We start from the raw sequence: 18,256 nt of genomic DNA, 5'->3' as shown, positions 1-18,256 counted from the left end.
CATTGTAAAGACATAGGTAAAAAGTGCTATCCTTCAAGGTAGTTAGTAACTTAGTAATTAATTTACAATAAAATCAAATATGAAAATGAGGGTTATTGACGGTGTTTGTGCGCAGCATAGACTTGTTCTATCTATCGCACTTGTACAAGAAGCGATTCGGTTTAGACTTTAGAGGAATATTCGGAAAAATAATGCGCTTAGCGACATCCTGCAATATGCTGCGCAGCTTGCAACACAGTGCCTGTGAAGTTATGCAAATGCACGGAGAAATTGCAAGCATGCTTAATTTAGTTCCGCGTTTATTAAATCTTCCGTCGCAAAAGTTGCAAAGAATATCAGTAATCACCAGTCAGTATTTTGGAAATACCCGTTAACCTAATCAACTTAACCTTATTAGGACCGGGTCAGTGGCGCATTTGCACGTACGGTCGGACCAGACAGACGACTTAATTATTCGGGGATAAGTATAAAAAAACCCAGACACCCGCCCGAACATTTGAAAGCCGCAACATATTAAATGCGCATTAAGTCAAACCAAATAACGCGACATTCAAGAAAATTAACCGTAGGAGGCTTAATTAAAGATTCCCCAGGGTCCGCGTTGTTTGTGCCAATAACAAAGCTGCTTATAATCGGGAATTAGATCGGGGTCTGTATCTATACGTAGGCCGTCGCCGTTTCGTTAAAATCATGCGTCTTAAAACTACTGTATTAAAATGTCACGCACCTGCGTCGTGTCTGTGTGTATTGAAAATATGACTTTGGCAAATGGATCCGAGAGACCGGATTCATCAGCTGCCAACAGATTCCGGGCCTGGTACATGTGAGCACGAAGTTCAAACTGCTGCCGATCTGTAATGCATGCGGATATATGTACATTGTAGAAGTCAACATTAATGTTTGCTGAAATTAAAATGTCATTAAATAATATCATAAAAAGAGAAAGATGGTCAATTTTAGCTGTATTACTTGCAGAACTAAACCAAGCCCGATTGGCCAAAGATATTTCTATTTTCTAACACATACTATTAAAAACAGTCTACACAAGGATCTCTTCATCTTACGGTATATGGTACTAATTTATTTAAATCGTATCATTGTACAACAAAGTCAGCAAATTCCTAACGACTACTCCACTCGCAACGTGCACAGCTGTACAAAACAGCAGTTTCAGTATCATGCAAGAAAAGAAACCAAAAAACTGACCCTTATAGGTGAGGTACATAGGCGGAGAATTGAGCGCCTTGGTCGCCCTGGTTACCTCGTAACCCTGCGGCAGGCCTCTGAGAAAATCTCGTTTGTTTTTAGCAAGACCGAACCACAAATAAACATCGAGTTTAGCTTGAATGTTCCATCCGGATGGGCCGAGACTCCGTTTTCCCGGTAGCTAAAAAGATTAGTATCAAAACCTTGTTTGGTATTTTCTCCTAAATATATACAGGGTGTTACTAGGAAACAAAGTTAAAGCTAGAAACAAGGTAAGGTAAGGAAACAAGGCAGGTAAAGCGTGAATAATTTTTGGAAACATTTTACTGCTGAAAAATACAAAATACCGGTGTTTGAAGGATTTGTAAAACGAACTAATAAATAGAATTGCCGCTATCCGGCGATGTAAGAAAAACGCAGACACTTTTCTTTGAAATCGATGCAGTGGAATGCAGTATAAAAGTACAGAACTTAAATGTTAAATGTTGAGAAGCTTTTGATAAACAAGCGTGGGTTGTGATTTGGAATACGTCACCACTGACCAGGCTCACAATACCTATTATGTGGTCGAAATGAGCGATAAAATTTGTCACGTAAGCATGTGGCAAACATATTCGGCAAGTTTTTTTCATAGAACTAATCCCACAGCGGCCACGATATAACGTATCCTGCTACCGTCTATAGACGTACTTTGACCAACATACAAATTTGTGTAAAATTAATGTAGTTGTGTATACGTCAAAAACACTCCTTTCACCACCCACAGACATATTCTATACAGAATTGTTCTATTTAGAGATATGGTTTTGTTAACTGTTAACGTTAACCCAAACATGTACGCATTAATTTATAACCGAGAATTAAAAAATGTCATTTCTTAAAATACGCCCACTCATGAGCTTATTGCTGACATTTTACGGTGCTTTGCCCTCAACCTATCCCATAAGGCTCTTGAAAGTTTATAAGAAAAAAACGAAATTTATTCCCAGAAGTACCTAGCTAAAAATCTTAAACGTTTATGTGTAGGATTTCATCCATATTTGGTATATCAAGTTCGCAATTCACAACAAGGATGAGATTCTTACTCTCAGAAAGATGGTTTGGATCTTCCCGCAATGTATCCCGCTCTCCTCCTGCCTCACTGAGTGTAGGATGACGCGTGCCGGCATCCTGGAGTAAGCGACTCTCTTCTGACCACTCAGCATCCAGATGAAGACATCCGGAATGGATTGTTGTGGCTGGGAAGGATAAAACAAGAGAGATTATAATGCAAATAATTCACACTTACTTAACACGATAATGCAAGCAATAATAAAATCATACAAGTTACAAAAAACATTCTGCATTTGTTGTGAGTTCGAACATAGTTATAGAAAAATGTGCAGTCCGCTATGATGCCTTACATCATCACAAAGCCACTTTAGTTTGGCCAATAAAGACTTCATCTTGGCAAATTTTTCTTTTAAAGTTGTTTGCTTCAACTTTTTTTTGATTTTATTTGCTTCGTTTCTCATCCATTCCTGTAAGTATAGACATCATACATACGCAATTAATGAGGTAATAGTTTCAGTGTTACTACAAAAGGCGTATAATTACAACATACCATCCCAGACAATGTTGAAATGTTATATGTAAGACAAATCACGATACGATTAAAGGTCGATCATACCGTAAAAACCCGATTAAGGTCTATCTATAGACTGGACAAGTAGACACACCCATATTGTATTAGTTACACGTCAGATTAAAGAATTTCTATACGCGTCTCTGGCTAGCCAGTGAGCAGACTAACAATACATTAACAAGCGGGTTTACAGTAGCTTAAAAGTCATAGGAATGTTCATGTTTGCTCAGAAAACGCATAAAGCTCAAGTTTGCGGAACAAGTTTGTCTTAAACTGACGTATTTAATGTGTAGTTAATATATCCACACATTTTTCACCTCGAAACCCACCCCCAGCACGAATTAAATTTCGCGGGTCAACACGAAGGTTAAGGAACCGATACAGCGCAGACGGCTAAGTTATGGCATTTAAGGTGACCTGATGTCTGAATACAATGCCAACATTTAGGTAACACTTTTATTCGTTTTTAGTATGCACGTTGTATCGGCATGTTGGTAGGCCAAGCCCTTGGCCACCGTATGTAAGTTAAGTTTTGTTTAGCCTACTATCTTGGTTAAAAAATGCCAAAACTTGTTATCAAACGTTAACATTCCACGGAAAGATTATCACAAATGGAAAAGTCGGTACCTAACACCGTACCCAGCCCACGTTTTGCGCCATTCCATTTGCGCGGAGAAGCACCTGGCCGATGAGTTAACGAATTTTGAAAACGGTTGGGGTGTGAAAGTCTAAAATCAGATTTTAATAATCTAATATTTCATTTCTGGTAACGGCATAAGTTTTGGGGAAACCTGCATGGATATATATTAGCTACATAATGAATTTATTGTTTAATATTAAGACATACTTGATTTAGCGTTACATTAGTCTTATACTTTAGGAAGTGGGGTGCGTCAGAAATGATACGTTAGCGCCTTCTAGCGATTGTAAATATTTCAACAACATTTCATAAACCTCTGTTGAAGAAAATTCAACCTATGGCATGAAGTAACCTTTGGTATGAAGCACGGATAGCAACAACAAAAATATAGCTAACTAAAGTACATCTAACAGCATATGCTACAATCTAACACTGTAAAAAGGACAGTACTATTAACAAGCAACACATATGCTTTATGTTCACTGCAAGGTTTGACTTAAAGGTTTAACTAAGAAACATTCTATGACAATCACACTGACCACTTCTCGCAAACATAATTTGTCTCTCTGCTTATCCAGTCTCGTTCTTCCCATTCCTCTTTCTCCAGTTCCTTTTACAAGCCGGGTAAAAGTAACGCATCCGTTGATAAATTCCTCTGCTACTCCTCTCAACCGTCGATCTGGTCGCTCCTCGTCCGTCTTGATCATCTCCTGGACATCTTCTATCCCTTCTACCTGCGCAGGATAAAAATCCGGAAGATGATATGTGAAGATTTTTAATATGCGTCCTACGTTTGTTGATTAACTGCTAATTAAAAACGGTCGGAAATGCTTTCGGGTATTACTGCATATTGCATAGTCCATATATTTCGTGTGTAATATGTGCAATAATTAAAATATATAAATTACTAAACTCACACATAGTCACACGTATAAAATATTGAGCGGTTGCGCGTTACACCTGAATGTGTTTATAAAGAAGAACTGATTAAATTAAAGAATAATACTTTAACGGTTTGTAAATTCCTTAAATACTTTTACACATTCCAACAACATTGTCTAAAAATTTTGCAGCAAAAAGGTCAGTAGATTTATTTAGACAAATGATGACAAATCGAGGAAAATTAAAGGGGAATTCGTATCAATTACACATAAGAAAAAAGGAACACGTTTAGTGAAACAAATGGGTTTAACGTCAGTTTTAATATTATATATAATTGATTAAAAGCAAAAGCATCAATAATTAAATAACAAAAATCTTTGAAAACCTTCAAGTAAAGGTCAAAGCAACAAATACTTTAGCTTTCCCATTACTAGCAGCAAACTGTAACGCCATCAGATAATGCATAAGCGAGTTCAGATTAATTAATCCCGGAATCCGAAACCTTAGGCACTCAAATATCGTCGTTAAAGGTAAGGTATTCTTCGATGTTTTAGATATTTTTTTTATGCAACGGCTGGTGGGTTTACCGCATAAGTTGATCAGTTTGCAGTATGCTTAATAATGATTCTCCAGCGCGACATGGATATCTTAGACTTAGAGTTATCTCGGAGGCCCCATTGTATAAGCAAAAACGGCAAACTGTCCAAAAAGGGTACATGCGTGACCGGTTATTCATTTAAGCACAGTGTCTCAGATTGGGGCCAAATGAGCCCTTTCAAGGAGTTTGTGTGGCCTATTAAACATTTGCCTTCTTACAAATATCTTTGTTTTGGTTGATAGCCTTTACCAATTTTCACCTGTAGAATCTATTAAGCAATCTTAAAATCAACGATGCTCCGAGGCTTTAAGCTGATATTATATTTAACTATTATAGCTCATCATAAACATTCTCATTGGGGTCTTTAAACGCTATCAATGAACAAGGTTTGTAATATTTTGGTTATGCAAACTTTTGTTTTTTGCATCCTAATTTATTCCCAGTGAACTGAAATGCGGTCAACTAATTAAAAGCTTGCCCAATTCTGGCCTATACACTATACAGTCTACAGTCTTCGCTATTCCAAGAAAAAAATGAAGTAAATATCAGTGTTCTTTTAATATGATAAAATTTTCATTAATTCGTAGACAAAAATATTTTAACAAACAAAATTCAACGCAAACAGCCGAAAATTAAAAGAAAACACAACTTATGCAATCACTGCTCGAACTTTACAAATTTATGACTTACCAATTTGTCTGCAATTTTATGCATGATGTTTGAATTGTAAAGCCGTCGTTTTTGATCGTGCCAATAACTGGTCAAATACACACACGGCTTTTCCTCGAAGTAAGGCATATGGTAGTAATAACTGCAAAATAAGTCAGTTTTAAGAAAAAAAAACTTAATGTTGGGATCATTTATTTTGCTATATATAACTAAAGATAACAAGATCCGTTGTGTGTCGCTGGCAAGTTTTAGGCGTCTATGCAATATGTTCGGGTTATAAGTCCATATCACGTTAAAACAAGTTTATCCACCGTTAAAAATGTCTTTAAGTGTTATGTGTATTTGTGTACGTAATTTATGTTTACTACGTCCTTACACTTGACAGTGTATAACTTAAAAATAAAAAACTTGGCATATCTAAATTTTAACCATTTCTATGGAAAATGTTCACTGCGTCACTTAAGAATATTATGGACGATTTATGAAACGTCTATAATATTCGGCCAAACATAATAAATTATAAGGGCGTAGTAAAGTAAAGTTTGTACGTTAACAAAAATTATATTTTATACACTTACTTATCCGACGTCTTTGGTGTGGCGCTTGGAGTAAGTGATCTGATGTTTGGGTTTTCAAAATTTTGATTGCTACCCTTCAGCAGAACATTTCTCTCATCATCGTCGCTGTCGTCAAGCGAATTATCGGAATCTCCTCCGTCTTCTTGCCGAGTCTTTTTGCTGAAGTTGGCGCCATCGATGTCGTTACCATAGTTACCTAACAGTATGATAAAAGAATTATTTTAAAAGATTCATTCATTTATCATCATCAAACATACTTCAAGGAATGTCGAAATGTCTGCCTGGGTTGAATTCCTCTCAACTTCAGCTTACGATATATTATCCTTTTCATTATTTTATAGGCCTTGCCGAATTTGGAATCGTTTAGTTGAGTTCACAGATAACAAAGCGAGTTGTTTGCTTGTTACAAGTTATTAGTGCGTTGCTGTCACAGTCTATAGCGTCTCAGCTAGCGTGTTGACCGTATGGCCTTTGGGGCGAGAAAGCACTGGATTACCAACTACTTTATCTGAGTTGAAATTGGCAGTTACCTGTTTTTTTTTTTGCAGCTAAATAAACAAGGGAGCTACAACTCGACTGTCGATATGATTGCAATACTACTTTGCCGCGCTGTAATATAGCAAGACTCACCCACAGTGACCTCAAAAGTAATAGGTTTATCAGACATGGTCTTGCTTATCATATTAGCATCAAGAATTGAACCGAAAAGAAAAAACTCCTCGATTTTGCCAGCACCAAGCTAAAAAATAAAAAATCCGTTAAGAAAAGAGCTAAATGTGGTACTGGTATTAAATAGTCACTATAAAGTCTGTTAGAATGGAACCTCCGATAGAGGGGTGATGGTTTCAACTTCTACATCGGATGACCCTTGCCCCTCGCTTGCGTTGATGTTCACCAGGTCGACTGAGAACCCCATCAAAAGGCGAGCTCTATAGGTCGTGTAAATATACGAAAAGAAAGTATTTCAAATCTGCTACATCTTTGTTCTAAAACATTCTAAGTTGCTAAGTTTTATTTCTCATCAAAGTATTAACATTTTGTGTGTATTGAGCAATAAAAAATGTCTTGTTATTTAAACATAATCAATGCAATTACAGCCGTTTAATTATCTTCACCTAAATGCGACTCCTTCACCTAATCCTCCATTCAGATCAGAATGTTCATTGACCATCGTGTAGTTACGAGGTGACCCGTACATGTTTACATAAGTTGGTCCGAAAGTTGGAAGAAATCCTACTCAGCAAAAAAAAGTCGCTAACGCATTTTAATAAGCATTTAGGTTTAACAAAGTCTCATCGCATTTTTGGCTGATGAAATACTCTAGAAGTAGAACAATATATCAGAAAATGCAGCATCTCGAAATAAAAGTGGTAATCGTAATTTCGATCTTATTAATGTTTAATTTGCTTCATGCACGTCAAGGCATTCATTATACTGATCACAATAAAATTAAGGTAAATATTTAGCTAAATTCATGCAAATGCAATACGATACATTGGTTTACGAAAGCCTGTTCAGTAACGATCAGGTTATATCAATGAAACGGGAAATTAAATAATCACAACTTTTACAGGCTGCATTTTGAACGGCTTGTGTAATTTGCAAAACATTTTGAAAGTAACAAGAGCCATTTCGGCTTCGAAATTATAACATTTAACCTTAAGTACTAAAAATTTAGCTAATGTGTCTGTAAGCCGAAATGTGGTTGAAAGACATAATGGTAAATCAATTACAAAAACCGTTCAAGAATTCCACACAGCACACGTTGCAAATGTTACATGCCCATATATTTAAATTTTCACAAAGCCTTCTGTTAGCAACAGAAAACTTATTCCAGCGCCGGGCTTTCAATCAAATGCATTATACATTTCTATTTTGCTAGTCAAGTTCTACATCATGCAGGCTAAAATTTCCAAATTTACCAAAATGTTCTGTCCATCCAAGTGAATGCATGAGAAAAAGAATGGTTAGTATAAAGTAAAGCAAATGGTAATAGTAATATTAATTTTGCAGCTATATTATCATCAATAAATATACGCACAAGCTTCGATATATAGTAAAATTAAAATATGACCTGTCTGTTAGATATGTTCTAGGTATTTTACTATCACCTATAAGACTTATGGATATGTCATGCTTGTTCATTAAAGACATTATTGGATGCTGTGTGTTTCGAGTACATTCCATAATCAAGAGCAAATGCAATACATGCATGACAATGATATTTGCATACTGTAGCTGATGACAGTGACAGTAAGATAGGGATGACTGACTTATCTTATGCTTTATCATAACTATCATAAATATTGTTGTTGTAATTTTGCGTTGTTGACATTCTCCATAAAAATTAACTTTACCCAATATGATAAACTTTTTCAAAACAATATTCTTTTAAACAAATTTCCGAACATTACAACCAAAACATGATCAGGATTTGCTGATACCTCGGTCTCCTGAGTTGGATATTTTCTCCAGTTCTATGAAAGTTGTTCCAATGACAGTGTTGTTTAAATTATCCTTGTCTCGAATTTGTATCTTTATTCGTTTACAAAGTGGAGGAAACAATTCGGTGAAAGTTATCTGCTCATTCCAACACGGTTCGTAGCAATTCTTCCTCACCGACGTACGGCCCTGATCAACAAAATTTTGGGAGGAAAATGTTAAGATAAATTGAAACTGAAGTGCAAAGTAATTCTAAATTTCCATATTGTTTTGTGATTTACAAAATCAGAAGTTCTAATGTTCAGAAAAACGAAATAATGACGCAAGAAATAATACGGAATGCCGATGAGGTCATGCTGTTCCGGTCTTAGTTGTTTTAAAGATTATTATACTGTAAAACTGCCACTGAATTTCACGGTGTGCATGTACTTTTTAAGCATTACAAAATAAAAATTTTGTGTCCTACAACATCTGTATGCAATTACTTGTATCAACGGAGGAACATTTCCTTTTACCTTCATGTCACAAAAAGAAATTTCCACATATGGATCAACGAGGTCACGGGCTTCTCCTTGAAGAACAGTTTTCAATTTTTCAGTAATGCTTGTATTCATCTTGGGCAGCCCTTCAGCCTGATAGATTTTGAAAACGTAACGAGCTCTCTGACGTTCGGCCAAGACGCCTTCTGGCAGGAAAAGATTGCTAAAAGAAATTTTAAAGTTAAGCCAAGGAGATTATCATATGGTCATAAATATTGAAGCTATAGGTAAGAAGCTTCAAAGAGTCTCGCCAATGCCACTACTTATGTTTAAAAACCTGCTATCAGAGAAATTCATCAACGTTTCTTTTGAACTAATTTATCACCTTTCTATATCATCGGCATTGTCATCGCCTGCCTTTGGAACTTTTATGCTGTCTCCTTTGCCAACAACAGACACATCAACCTATTTAAAAAAAACTGTGGGTATAATACATGTAAATCATACATTTTCACACAAAAGTTCATTTAAATATCAGTTTTAAACTTTTTATATTTCTGTTTCATTACATGTTATTTCTTATACATAACTCTGCAAGAGTTTACAAAAAAATTTCTTTTACCTGATTAATATAAGTTGAACATAAATGGTTAATTTAAAATTCAGCTTTTCTCATTTGTTGAATAACAGGAGATTATGCAAATTGTCCAAGCTTGTACTGACCTTTAAATAACCTTTTGGTCCAGTATTCAAATCATCTGGATCTGTTAGCACTGCCCACTTATGATAAAAATTGTGATCTGTGTTTGCATATATCGTTGCAAGATCTATCTTGAACTTTCCTACAAGCTTCCCAGTTCGTAAAAAATTTCTTGATTGCATCACCTTTGTCAAAAATAAAAGAAACTACCCTTGAAAAATACAATGAAATAAATGTACAGTAATGCATTCAATGAGCATTTGTGGTATAAACAGTTTAATAAAATTTCCCATATTATACTTGTTCTAAAACTGAAACAATGTAAAGTCTAACAACAATAACGACCACCAGTAAACCATGAAAAGTTGATTGGCAATTGGTAAGTTGCAAAGAGGTTGGCAATTTTGAAACGCACCTTAAGCGTAAGGATTTTGTCAAACAAAACTTCTTTGGGAACATGGTAGTCAAAAACAAATACTTCGTTATAGTAAGGACAGTTGGTTGATTCTTTCTGATTTGTTTGTTTCTTGTCATCACCAACTTGCACCACAACTATAGGATCCATGTTTGTTCCGCTTAACTGACGAGCTTCAATGACTGTGATAGAAACCTTGCACAAAAATTTTGTAATAAATTTGAGTGATAATTTAACAGATGGTCATGGCTCGAAAAATTTAACTCACTTGAAAATGTTGCGGCTTAGCAGCACCTGATTCAAATCGAGTTTCTGGCTTTGACCTTAGAAAACACAGCATAATATAAACGTACATGACAAGCAAAGATTCGGAAAATCAAAAATGAGACACACTGATACCTCTTATTTGTGACAGGTTGATCAACCATTGTCATGGATACAACAGACATTGCATCTAAATCTGGATTTGAGCGGCCAATCAAAAGTCTTGGCTCTCGAGTAGGTTCCGAATCTTCAAATGGCATAACAAACAAAAAATATTTAAAAATAAGGGACATAAACACCTTTTCACAAAAGAAAACAGACCTTTTTTCACACTTACACTTGGCTCTATTTTTATTAAAATATTCTATGGTTTTTATAACTATTTCACCAACCAGTTTCTATACATTGCTACATAACATTAGCACACAAGATTGTTTGAAAAAAAATGGACCATTTATATAGCACATACATGACCCGGAAATTATGTCTATAACTCTTTCTGTGAAATTCAAACAAGCAAAAGCATTACCAATCGCTCCAGAGTTAGATATGACAAGGTCCCCAGCACTATCAATTGGTCTCTGTTTGCTTCGAAGACCAACAGCTCCCAAAAATCCCTTCCTTTTTGAGCCACTACTAGAAATCAGAAATACTAGAAGGCTTATCTCAAGCATTGTGAGATGACAAGGGAAATACAAACATGCACAGAAACTAGCTTAGGCACTAAATACGGACAGTGAGGATCACCTTCAAAAATATTATAAAAATATTATAATATTTCTTCACCATAAAGGGTAAATTAACAGAAATTAGATAATGATCACAGAAGATGTATCATTGTTTCCACTAAATTCTGTGAGGACACAACAAAGTTTTGTTTGTGTTATAAATATTGCCATTGCTCACATTTCCATCCAATTGCATGACTGATGCTATCATGCGTAAAATGCAAGCAGTCGTAGCAGATATCTCTCCCAAATAGCAGTGCAAACTATCATGCAAAATATTACAATGCAGGCAAAGAGACAAATAGACATTACAACTTTTGTACTTGCAGCTCATAGATTGAGTAAGGAAAAGGACAACAACAAAAAACAATTAATGAAATATTCATCAAAGACTAAAGCTGTGAAGCAAGGCCAGCAAGCTCTTTGTTTTTAGATACCCAAGACTAGACTGGGCACTGCTGGAGCTTTTCGATAACACTGAGGGAGGACGAATAGACATGCCACTTGATGATCTTTCATTTGCTGCTGCTTTTAGTGCAATGGAACGAAATCTACTTAAAGGTTCACTGGGGCATCGTGAAGTACTTGTTGACGGTGGGTTTCCAAAAGGTTGCCTTTGTAACACACACAGAAATATGCCAATACCTTTACTATTTGCATATTCAAATATCATATTGCATTCAATATTCAGAAAAAACAACTGGAACATGTTTGGCGATATTGCAGCCAGGTTTATCTTATAATTTGGAAGCGAGGTATGTATCTGAAAATCCAAATCAATTAACAAACAACATCAAACATTTATAAGCAGCTTCACAAAACACATAGTTTTCCGTTATGTTTCTAAGCAGACGCATTTAAGACATTTCATAAACACATGTGTATGTGTTCGGATAAAGTATTTGCGTTTTTGTTTTCAATAATATCAAAAGTATTGAAGCAATAATTTGATTATGCAATATTACGGATGAATGACGATACACGAAAAATGGTACCAACATCCATGCCAAGCAAGAAGATAGCCTAGCTGAATGCATGCTTCCCCCATTAAATGATTACTTACATGATTTTAACAGTTAAATGTATATTAGCAATGGCTCCCAACAGTTTGTTAGATAAGAAACTGCCCTCTATTCGCATTTTTTTGATGTGGTAGTGTTATGTTGAATGAAGTGATTTTAGTTCATTATTAATAATAACAGAAAATGTTGAATTGATCACCCGGTTTGGCTATCAAATATCCTGTAGTTAATATTGCAAAATTATGTATCATGTTTCATATGTGACTTGCAAGCACTCCCATTAATAATAAAACTTTTAAACATGAAATGCCTCCAAAATTATGAGTATTCTTTTACCTTTCTGCATCCGGATCCTTTGCAAGCAAAGGCTGCAATAAGCTAGGTTGCAAGAATAATAATTTTACACAGTTAAATTAGTCACAAAATAGATAATATAATTGTTAGTAAGGAAAATACTTCACTGCGTCCAATACACAGTAAAATATATTTCTACAATCAGATACAACAACAAAGCAAAACAGTCAGTTTTGAAAAAATATTCTCTTCATATCAATTTTTTTTGGTTAATATAAATTTATCTACTGTTTACCAAATATGTTGTTCATCAGACATTATGAAGATTATAAACCACTAGGACAATTTTATCCAACCTCTTTAAGGAATTGTAAAAATACAGCATTAACTGTTAAGCCAGTAAAGGTGACACCACCTTACAATGCACAGGGGATAAGTAACAATTTGTTCAGAAATTGCTTAAAACTGTCGTCAACAACAAGAATTGTAGATACCTTGTCTCTGAGCTGTCAGAGTTTATTGAAACTTTGAAAACGGAGCTATCCAGCAGCATAATGAAAACAGAAATACAATATGTAATTATAACACAAAATTGACCAATTAATTTTCAGATGATACGATTGATACCATACAAACTTTGACGCAAGATTTTAAAAAAAATTATCATATCAATTACTGTAACTAATATTACATGCTTGATTATGCATGTGTTATTACATTCACATATATATATGAAAAATGATTGCAAGTAATTTCATTTCTAAATTTCACACAATTACAATTTAAGCAAATTAAGTTCAGGCAACAAAAAGTTTTACAAAACTAATGCATAACTACAAAACTATATCAACCAGGCCAAAAAAATTAATTACCCTTCACCGGAACAGTCAAATACAACATAACCTTTAATTCAAGGAATGTATCCTACTTTTCTCACCTTTCTTTTGAGCCAACAGTTACAGCAGAATTGAAGCTAAACGAATCAAGAGGCTTTGCTGGTGCAAAGTCTTCTACACACCAGTTTCCAACAGTACCATCTGGGGCCAAGTACTTGATTTCAATGCTTATGCACTCCTAAATTGATAAATTTGTTAGTTGGCTACTAACATCCGTGGTGTTCATAATCAGTTAATAACTTAGTTCTAAATTTAAATGCAAAAGAAATCAATAAACTATTTCAGTCCTTGAGTTCATACTTCAGGTTTTAACTTATTTTGCAGTGACCCAACTGGCAATAAACTAATACAAATAAAATCATCAACTGTTTTGTATAATAGATAGGATAAAACAGTAGCTCCAGTAAAATATGACAACCACATCAGCAAAAACCTTAAGTGCAACATTATTCATATCAAGAAGGGGTTCTGTCAGGGACAGTTCTCCATTCTTCACAACCTGCTGCAACACCATCTGAAATCTTCCGATCCATCTACAAAGCAACCATTTCTTAGTTTTCTGCATAGCTGACTACAGGAAATGAATTGTGAATTGAAAGCTTAATAAAGTAAGGTTGTATATTAAAATGTCCACCTGTTGGAAAAAACTTTGTTGTAGTTTGATACGTCAATTGTTAAACTGTCACTTTCTTCAATGTTGCTAGCCAAAGGCCATTCAAATGTCTTAAAGTGAACAAAATAAAGTTAGGAGCGTGATGGACTAATTTTAAAAACCAAAATGAAACCCATGTGTGATGAAAAACGTTATCTTTGTCAGAATATTTTATACATACAGATTAAAAGTTAATGATAAAAGATTATTTAAATCAAATTGAAATATTTGAACCTTAGGATACTGTGCACTTGTGAATATTATTACTTAACATCATGTTATAATAAGCATCTTTCATTTTTCAGATCATCCGTCAAGACATATGTTATTAATGACGATGTCATATGTTATTAACGACTAATGTCAGGTCAGTGTATGTGATACTTTAATCTAATACAGTAATACAATGGTTCAACAAAGGCCAGAAATGTCAATATGCTGATATGATGCTGTGTGTGGAATAATAATAGTATATAAGAATGCCGCGACTATAAATAATTGATGACCAGAAAATTTAGCATGAAAAGCTAAAAATGCTACAAAGGGAAAACATCTCCGTGTAAGATAACAAATACCCTTGAAAATAATGGTTATCAAACATGTAGTCATTAACAACAATTTTTTAAGTGATTAATTTTATTACAAAATTTATATAAACAGTTTGCAATAAAATATTCTCTATAAATTGATTTGATAGATCTACTGAAATGGATCGGAAAAGAGTTCAACTTAAACAATTTTAGCAATGAACAAAGTTAACAGCTTAGCTGGTTGTCTTAACTCTACCTCATTGAATATGGCTTCATTTCCACATTCTTCAGATTTTGTTCTATAAGAGTGATCTGTAAAAATAAATCATGCTACGTTGACAAACAATACTCAAATTAATACCAACAAATATATTAACTTATCAAAAGGAGTACAGCAGGTTACAAGGTTTGAGAACTTATACGCTATAAATATTGCTAATTAGTCAGTTAAAATTTTACACCACTTTGAACACGTAAGGCTAAACAAGTTTTAGTCAAGTTATAAGCATAAACTTATGACATCCTTTCTTTAAAAATTTCATTTTTTCGTTCCAGATACGCCGTCAATACTCACGCAAGAAGGTCGATTTATGAGAAACATCTGCTTGGGTTTAGAGTGGTGTTAGTTTAGGATGCCGTTTTTGAAGTTTGGCTATACAACGACGTCGTAAAAGCAAAGAATTTTTGGATTGGCAAATAGTTGCGACATAGTAGCTGCACGATGACCACAGCATTTGAAGTAACATTCTTTACCGCGCCCAGTTTAAACAAATCATTCACTTGTTCATTTCATAGCCTCCCTATTGCGTGAACGAGGCGGAGATTTGTTTACTTTTTTCCGCTCGAACAAACGTGTATATTTAATATTTATCTTACGTAACACTTCTTTCATATGACATTTACGGCAGGTACTTCAAGCTCTCTTATTTCTTGACATCTCAAAACTTTAAAGGGCTTTTCGATAATGTACCTTCTATCAGGATTTATTTTACGTACAATCTATAAGTACAAAGTGTGAAATATGTTATAGAAACGGCAAAAGAAGCCTGACAAGAGATACGATTTTTCGCATAAATTTTCTGAGTAACGTTTCAAGTAGGCATATGGCATAAATTTTGTATGTTACGTTATGACCAAATAACCTTTCAGAGGTATGGGAGTTGCATGATTAATATTCATGATACGTAGCCGCCATACATTTTCGTATTGATTTTGTTTATGTATATTGGTCACTACTTTAATCCCAAACTGGAAATAATCTAAACCTCGTAATGAGAGTCCTAATCATGTAGTTTCGGCAGTTTGTGTAAGCTATTTTATGCATTACTATCGCCGTAACTAAAACCCGGGAAATCGGCGTAAACAACCAAATTAATCGAAAACAATCGTAATTTTTGCTTTGTTATTTGTGTGTAGTGGCGTTATTCCGCTGTAGGCATATTTACGCGTCAGATGTACGTGGACTATTCATATATATCTAAAAATTCTCGCAATATTGTTAATACGAAAAAGTAATTTGTACGACTAGTCAGCTACTATAGGTGAAACATAAACTGTCACTGTAATGAGGCATTTATGTAAACAAACGAAATAAACATTGAGAAGAATGTTAATAAAAACTAATGCACTTTGTTCATGCTCGTGTATTACTTCTTTATCAGTAAATGTTGATTGAATTTGAATCGCCAGTTTTCTACACACGTTTGGAAGGAAAACTGTCATAATTAAACATATTATGAGATACACATCAAAAACAATGTGCTGTTTTCAGACACTAAGTTATAGTGCTGTAATGTAAACCAAGTAAACTTTTTCCAAAATGAATTCATGCACTTACTTCTGAAAGTTATCGTCGCGCTTCTAGCGTTTTTCCCTTTCAGCCCGGTCACACTAAGAATCGTCACTTGCAATGACATTATATCCGGTATTGACTATCGCAAAAACACTTGCAATTCAAATCACAAAATTTGAGACGTTTCACGACGGTAACATAGTAACTAAATCTTGAAGGACAAACACTAGGAACAAGACCATTTATATATTAAGAGCCCGCGGCAAAATTGGACGTCCAAGGGCGGTATGCTGGTCCCTACGTAAAGCTGTTAAACACAACCGTCGTAAAACATTCTCGCAAGACTCCAACACTTCTAATACGTTGGTCATAATCTGCTCTCATAATATCGGACAACTTCCCTGTGGTAGTTATTGGCCTACTTGTCATGCGTGAATGGAAAGCAAACTAGATAAGGCTAAGTCATGGCTACGGACAACTGGATTTCTAACTTGTCGCAACGCATATATGCACTCGCGTAGGAACTGCCATAGGGTAGAAACTCGTTTTCAGCGCCATATCACGAAGATTCTTTCAAATACGTGGTTACGCATATAAAAAGCGTATTTGCCTTTACTTCTTGGTGGACGGCAAATGTTTGGAGAGTGACACGTATGAAAGAAAGTTGACAAGATTGAATTCCATATTCGCTTTAATACAATAAGACAATAGCGACCCATGGACGCGTAGCCAATGCAAACTGAAATTTAAATTCATAGCAAAAATCATAAAATTGTTCGAAACTGACGTGGTAAAGCAATCTAACTACGCCCTTTTCAATTTTTAAAACCAATTTGACAAAGTTAAGTTCGACTCTATTCAATAAGAAAACTTAAAAGGACAAAGAAAAGGTTTTGCTATTCGCGCCACTCGCCTTTGAAACGACTCGGCCTTTCTTAATCGCATTACTATTTCTTTCGTAATCGTATCATGAAGCAAAGTCTAAACAAGTTATTCTGTTTTGACAATTTCTGAAATAGATTAATGAAAGATTCTGTACTGACAAAATAAATATAGGATACTTTGCGGGTTATTGGCTTATGGTAAACTACAGTCGTTAACGATTGTATAAAGTAGGCTACAGCCCAAAACTCAAGGATTACTTTTAACTGTAATAGTACACATACAACTGTTAATTTCGCTGGCCTAAACCATTGCTAAAATAAGAGAAAGGTAACATCTCTGCATTTGCATGCTAAACGGGTAAGTGTTTAGGTCTTACATAATTTACGGCGTTATTTTCGTCCCTCGTCTTTACATTGTATTAACGTTTTCAACCATATCGTTTCATAAATAATGCATGACTAAGCTTGTCAGGTTAACCTGCCGCAAATGGGTCTTATAAATGAATCCCTATATTAATTCTGACAAATAATATTGCTCGTTTTCCCAATAGTTATGAACAAAAATAAAGGTAACAAGATGTGACTTCAAACGCCTATAGTGATATCTGTAAAAGCTCTTAACGCTTTGCATTGTGGAGAAATGCAACATTTAAACCATATATGTGTATAAAGCGGTTAATTCAACAAGGTTATGTACTTATGTCTCCTTGTGCTTTGACTTTTAGATTCTCGGAAAGAGCTCTTTTAGAATTTTTCATTTTTGTTTCCTGTGGACTTTCTATTGAAACATCCATTTCTAACTTGACATTGAAACATTTCTACCGTTATAAGCAATAAAGTGCCAATAATTTCATGAAAACACCCTATTTGTCAATGTAACATACGCTACTAACACCTAATGTAGGCAGCAGGCTACGTCTAATGCACAACAGATAAATCTTGCGTCAAGTGAACGCAAAAC

General features: G+C 34.9%; 1 protein-coding gene across 8 annotated transcripts in view; it reads right to left on the bottom strand.

Moving 5' to 3' along the window:
* LOC143447494 (otoferlin-like) overlaps nucleotides 1–16,716 on the bottom strand; it is a 49,271-nt gene extending 32,555 nt beyond the window's left edge. Inside the window, exons 1-26 of one of the 8 annotated variants that reach the window (XM_076947629.1) lie at nucleotides 16,457–16,716; nucleotides 14,876–14,931; nucleotides 14,072–14,160; nucleotides 13,871–13,970; nucleotides 13,479–13,615; nucleotides 13,036–13,080; nucleotides 12,584–12,625; nucleotides 11,663–11,839; nucleotides 11,027–11,133; nucleotides 10,633–10,744; nucleotides 10,502–10,556; nucleotides 10,234–10,428; nucleotides 9,842–10,003; nucleotides 9,504–9,583; nucleotides 9,155–9,341; nucleotides 8,642–8,828; nucleotides 7,313–7,430; nucleotides 7,021–7,126; nucleotides 6,828–6,936; nucleotides 6,198–6,393; nucleotides 5,641–5,761; nucleotides 4,010–4,204; nucleotides 2,610–2,726; nucleotides 2,292–2,444; nucleotides 1,207–1,387; nucleotides 728–852 (exon numbers count right to left, since the gene is read on the bottom strand). In XM_076947629.1, the coding sequence (XP_076803744.1) occupies nucleotides 728–852; nucleotides 1,207–1,387; nucleotides 2,292–2,444; nucleotides 2,610–2,726; nucleotides 4,010–4,204; nucleotides 5,641–5,761; nucleotides 6,198–6,393; nucleotides 6,828–6,936; nucleotides 7,021–7,126; nucleotides 7,313–7,430; nucleotides 8,642–8,828; nucleotides 9,155–9,341; nucleotides 9,504–9,583; nucleotides 9,842–10,003; nucleotides 10,234–10,428; nucleotides 10,502–10,556; nucleotides 10,633–10,744; nucleotides 11,027–11,133; nucleotides 11,663–11,839; nucleotides 12,584–12,625; nucleotides 13,036–13,080; nucleotides 13,479–13,615; nucleotides 13,871–13,970; nucleotides 14,072–14,160; nucleotides 14,876–14,931; nucleotides 16,457–16,535 (3,231 nt within the window). In that variant the 5' untranslated portion in view covers nucleotides 16,536–16,716. The remainder of the gene's footprint in view (nucleotides 1–727; nucleotides 853–1,206; nucleotides 1,388–2,291; nucleotides 2,445–2,609; nucleotides 2,727–4,009; nucleotides 4,205–5,640; nucleotides 5,762–6,197; nucleotides 6,394–6,827; nucleotides 6,937–7,020; nucleotides 7,127–7,312; nucleotides 7,431–8,641; nucleotides 8,829–9,154; nucleotides 9,342–9,503; nucleotides 9,584–9,841; nucleotides 10,004–10,233; nucleotides 10,429–10,501; nucleotides 10,557–10,632; nucleotides 10,745–11,026; nucleotides 11,134–11,662; nucleotides 11,840–12,583; nucleotides 12,626–13,035; nucleotides 13,081–13,478; nucleotides 13,616–13,870; nucleotides 13,971–14,071; nucleotides 14,161–14,875; nucleotides 14,932–16,456) is intronic. The other 7 variants (XM_076947631.1, XM_076947632.1, XM_076947630.1 and 4 more) reach the window with 7 other exon arrangements.
* Between the last annotated feature and the right edge of the window lie 1,540 nt (nucleotides 16,717–18,256).

Source organism: Clavelina lepadiformis, chromosome 2 (assembly GCF_947623445.1).
Source record: "Clavelina lepadiformis chromosome 2, kaClaLepa1.1, whole genome shotgun sequence".
NCBI lineage: Eukaryota > Metazoa > Chordata > Ascidiacea > Aplousobranchia > Clavelinidae > Clavelina > Clavelina lepadiformis.
The sequence above is the reverse complement of the archived record's forward strand: the minus strand, read 5'-3'. Positions and strand labels throughout refer to the sequence as shown.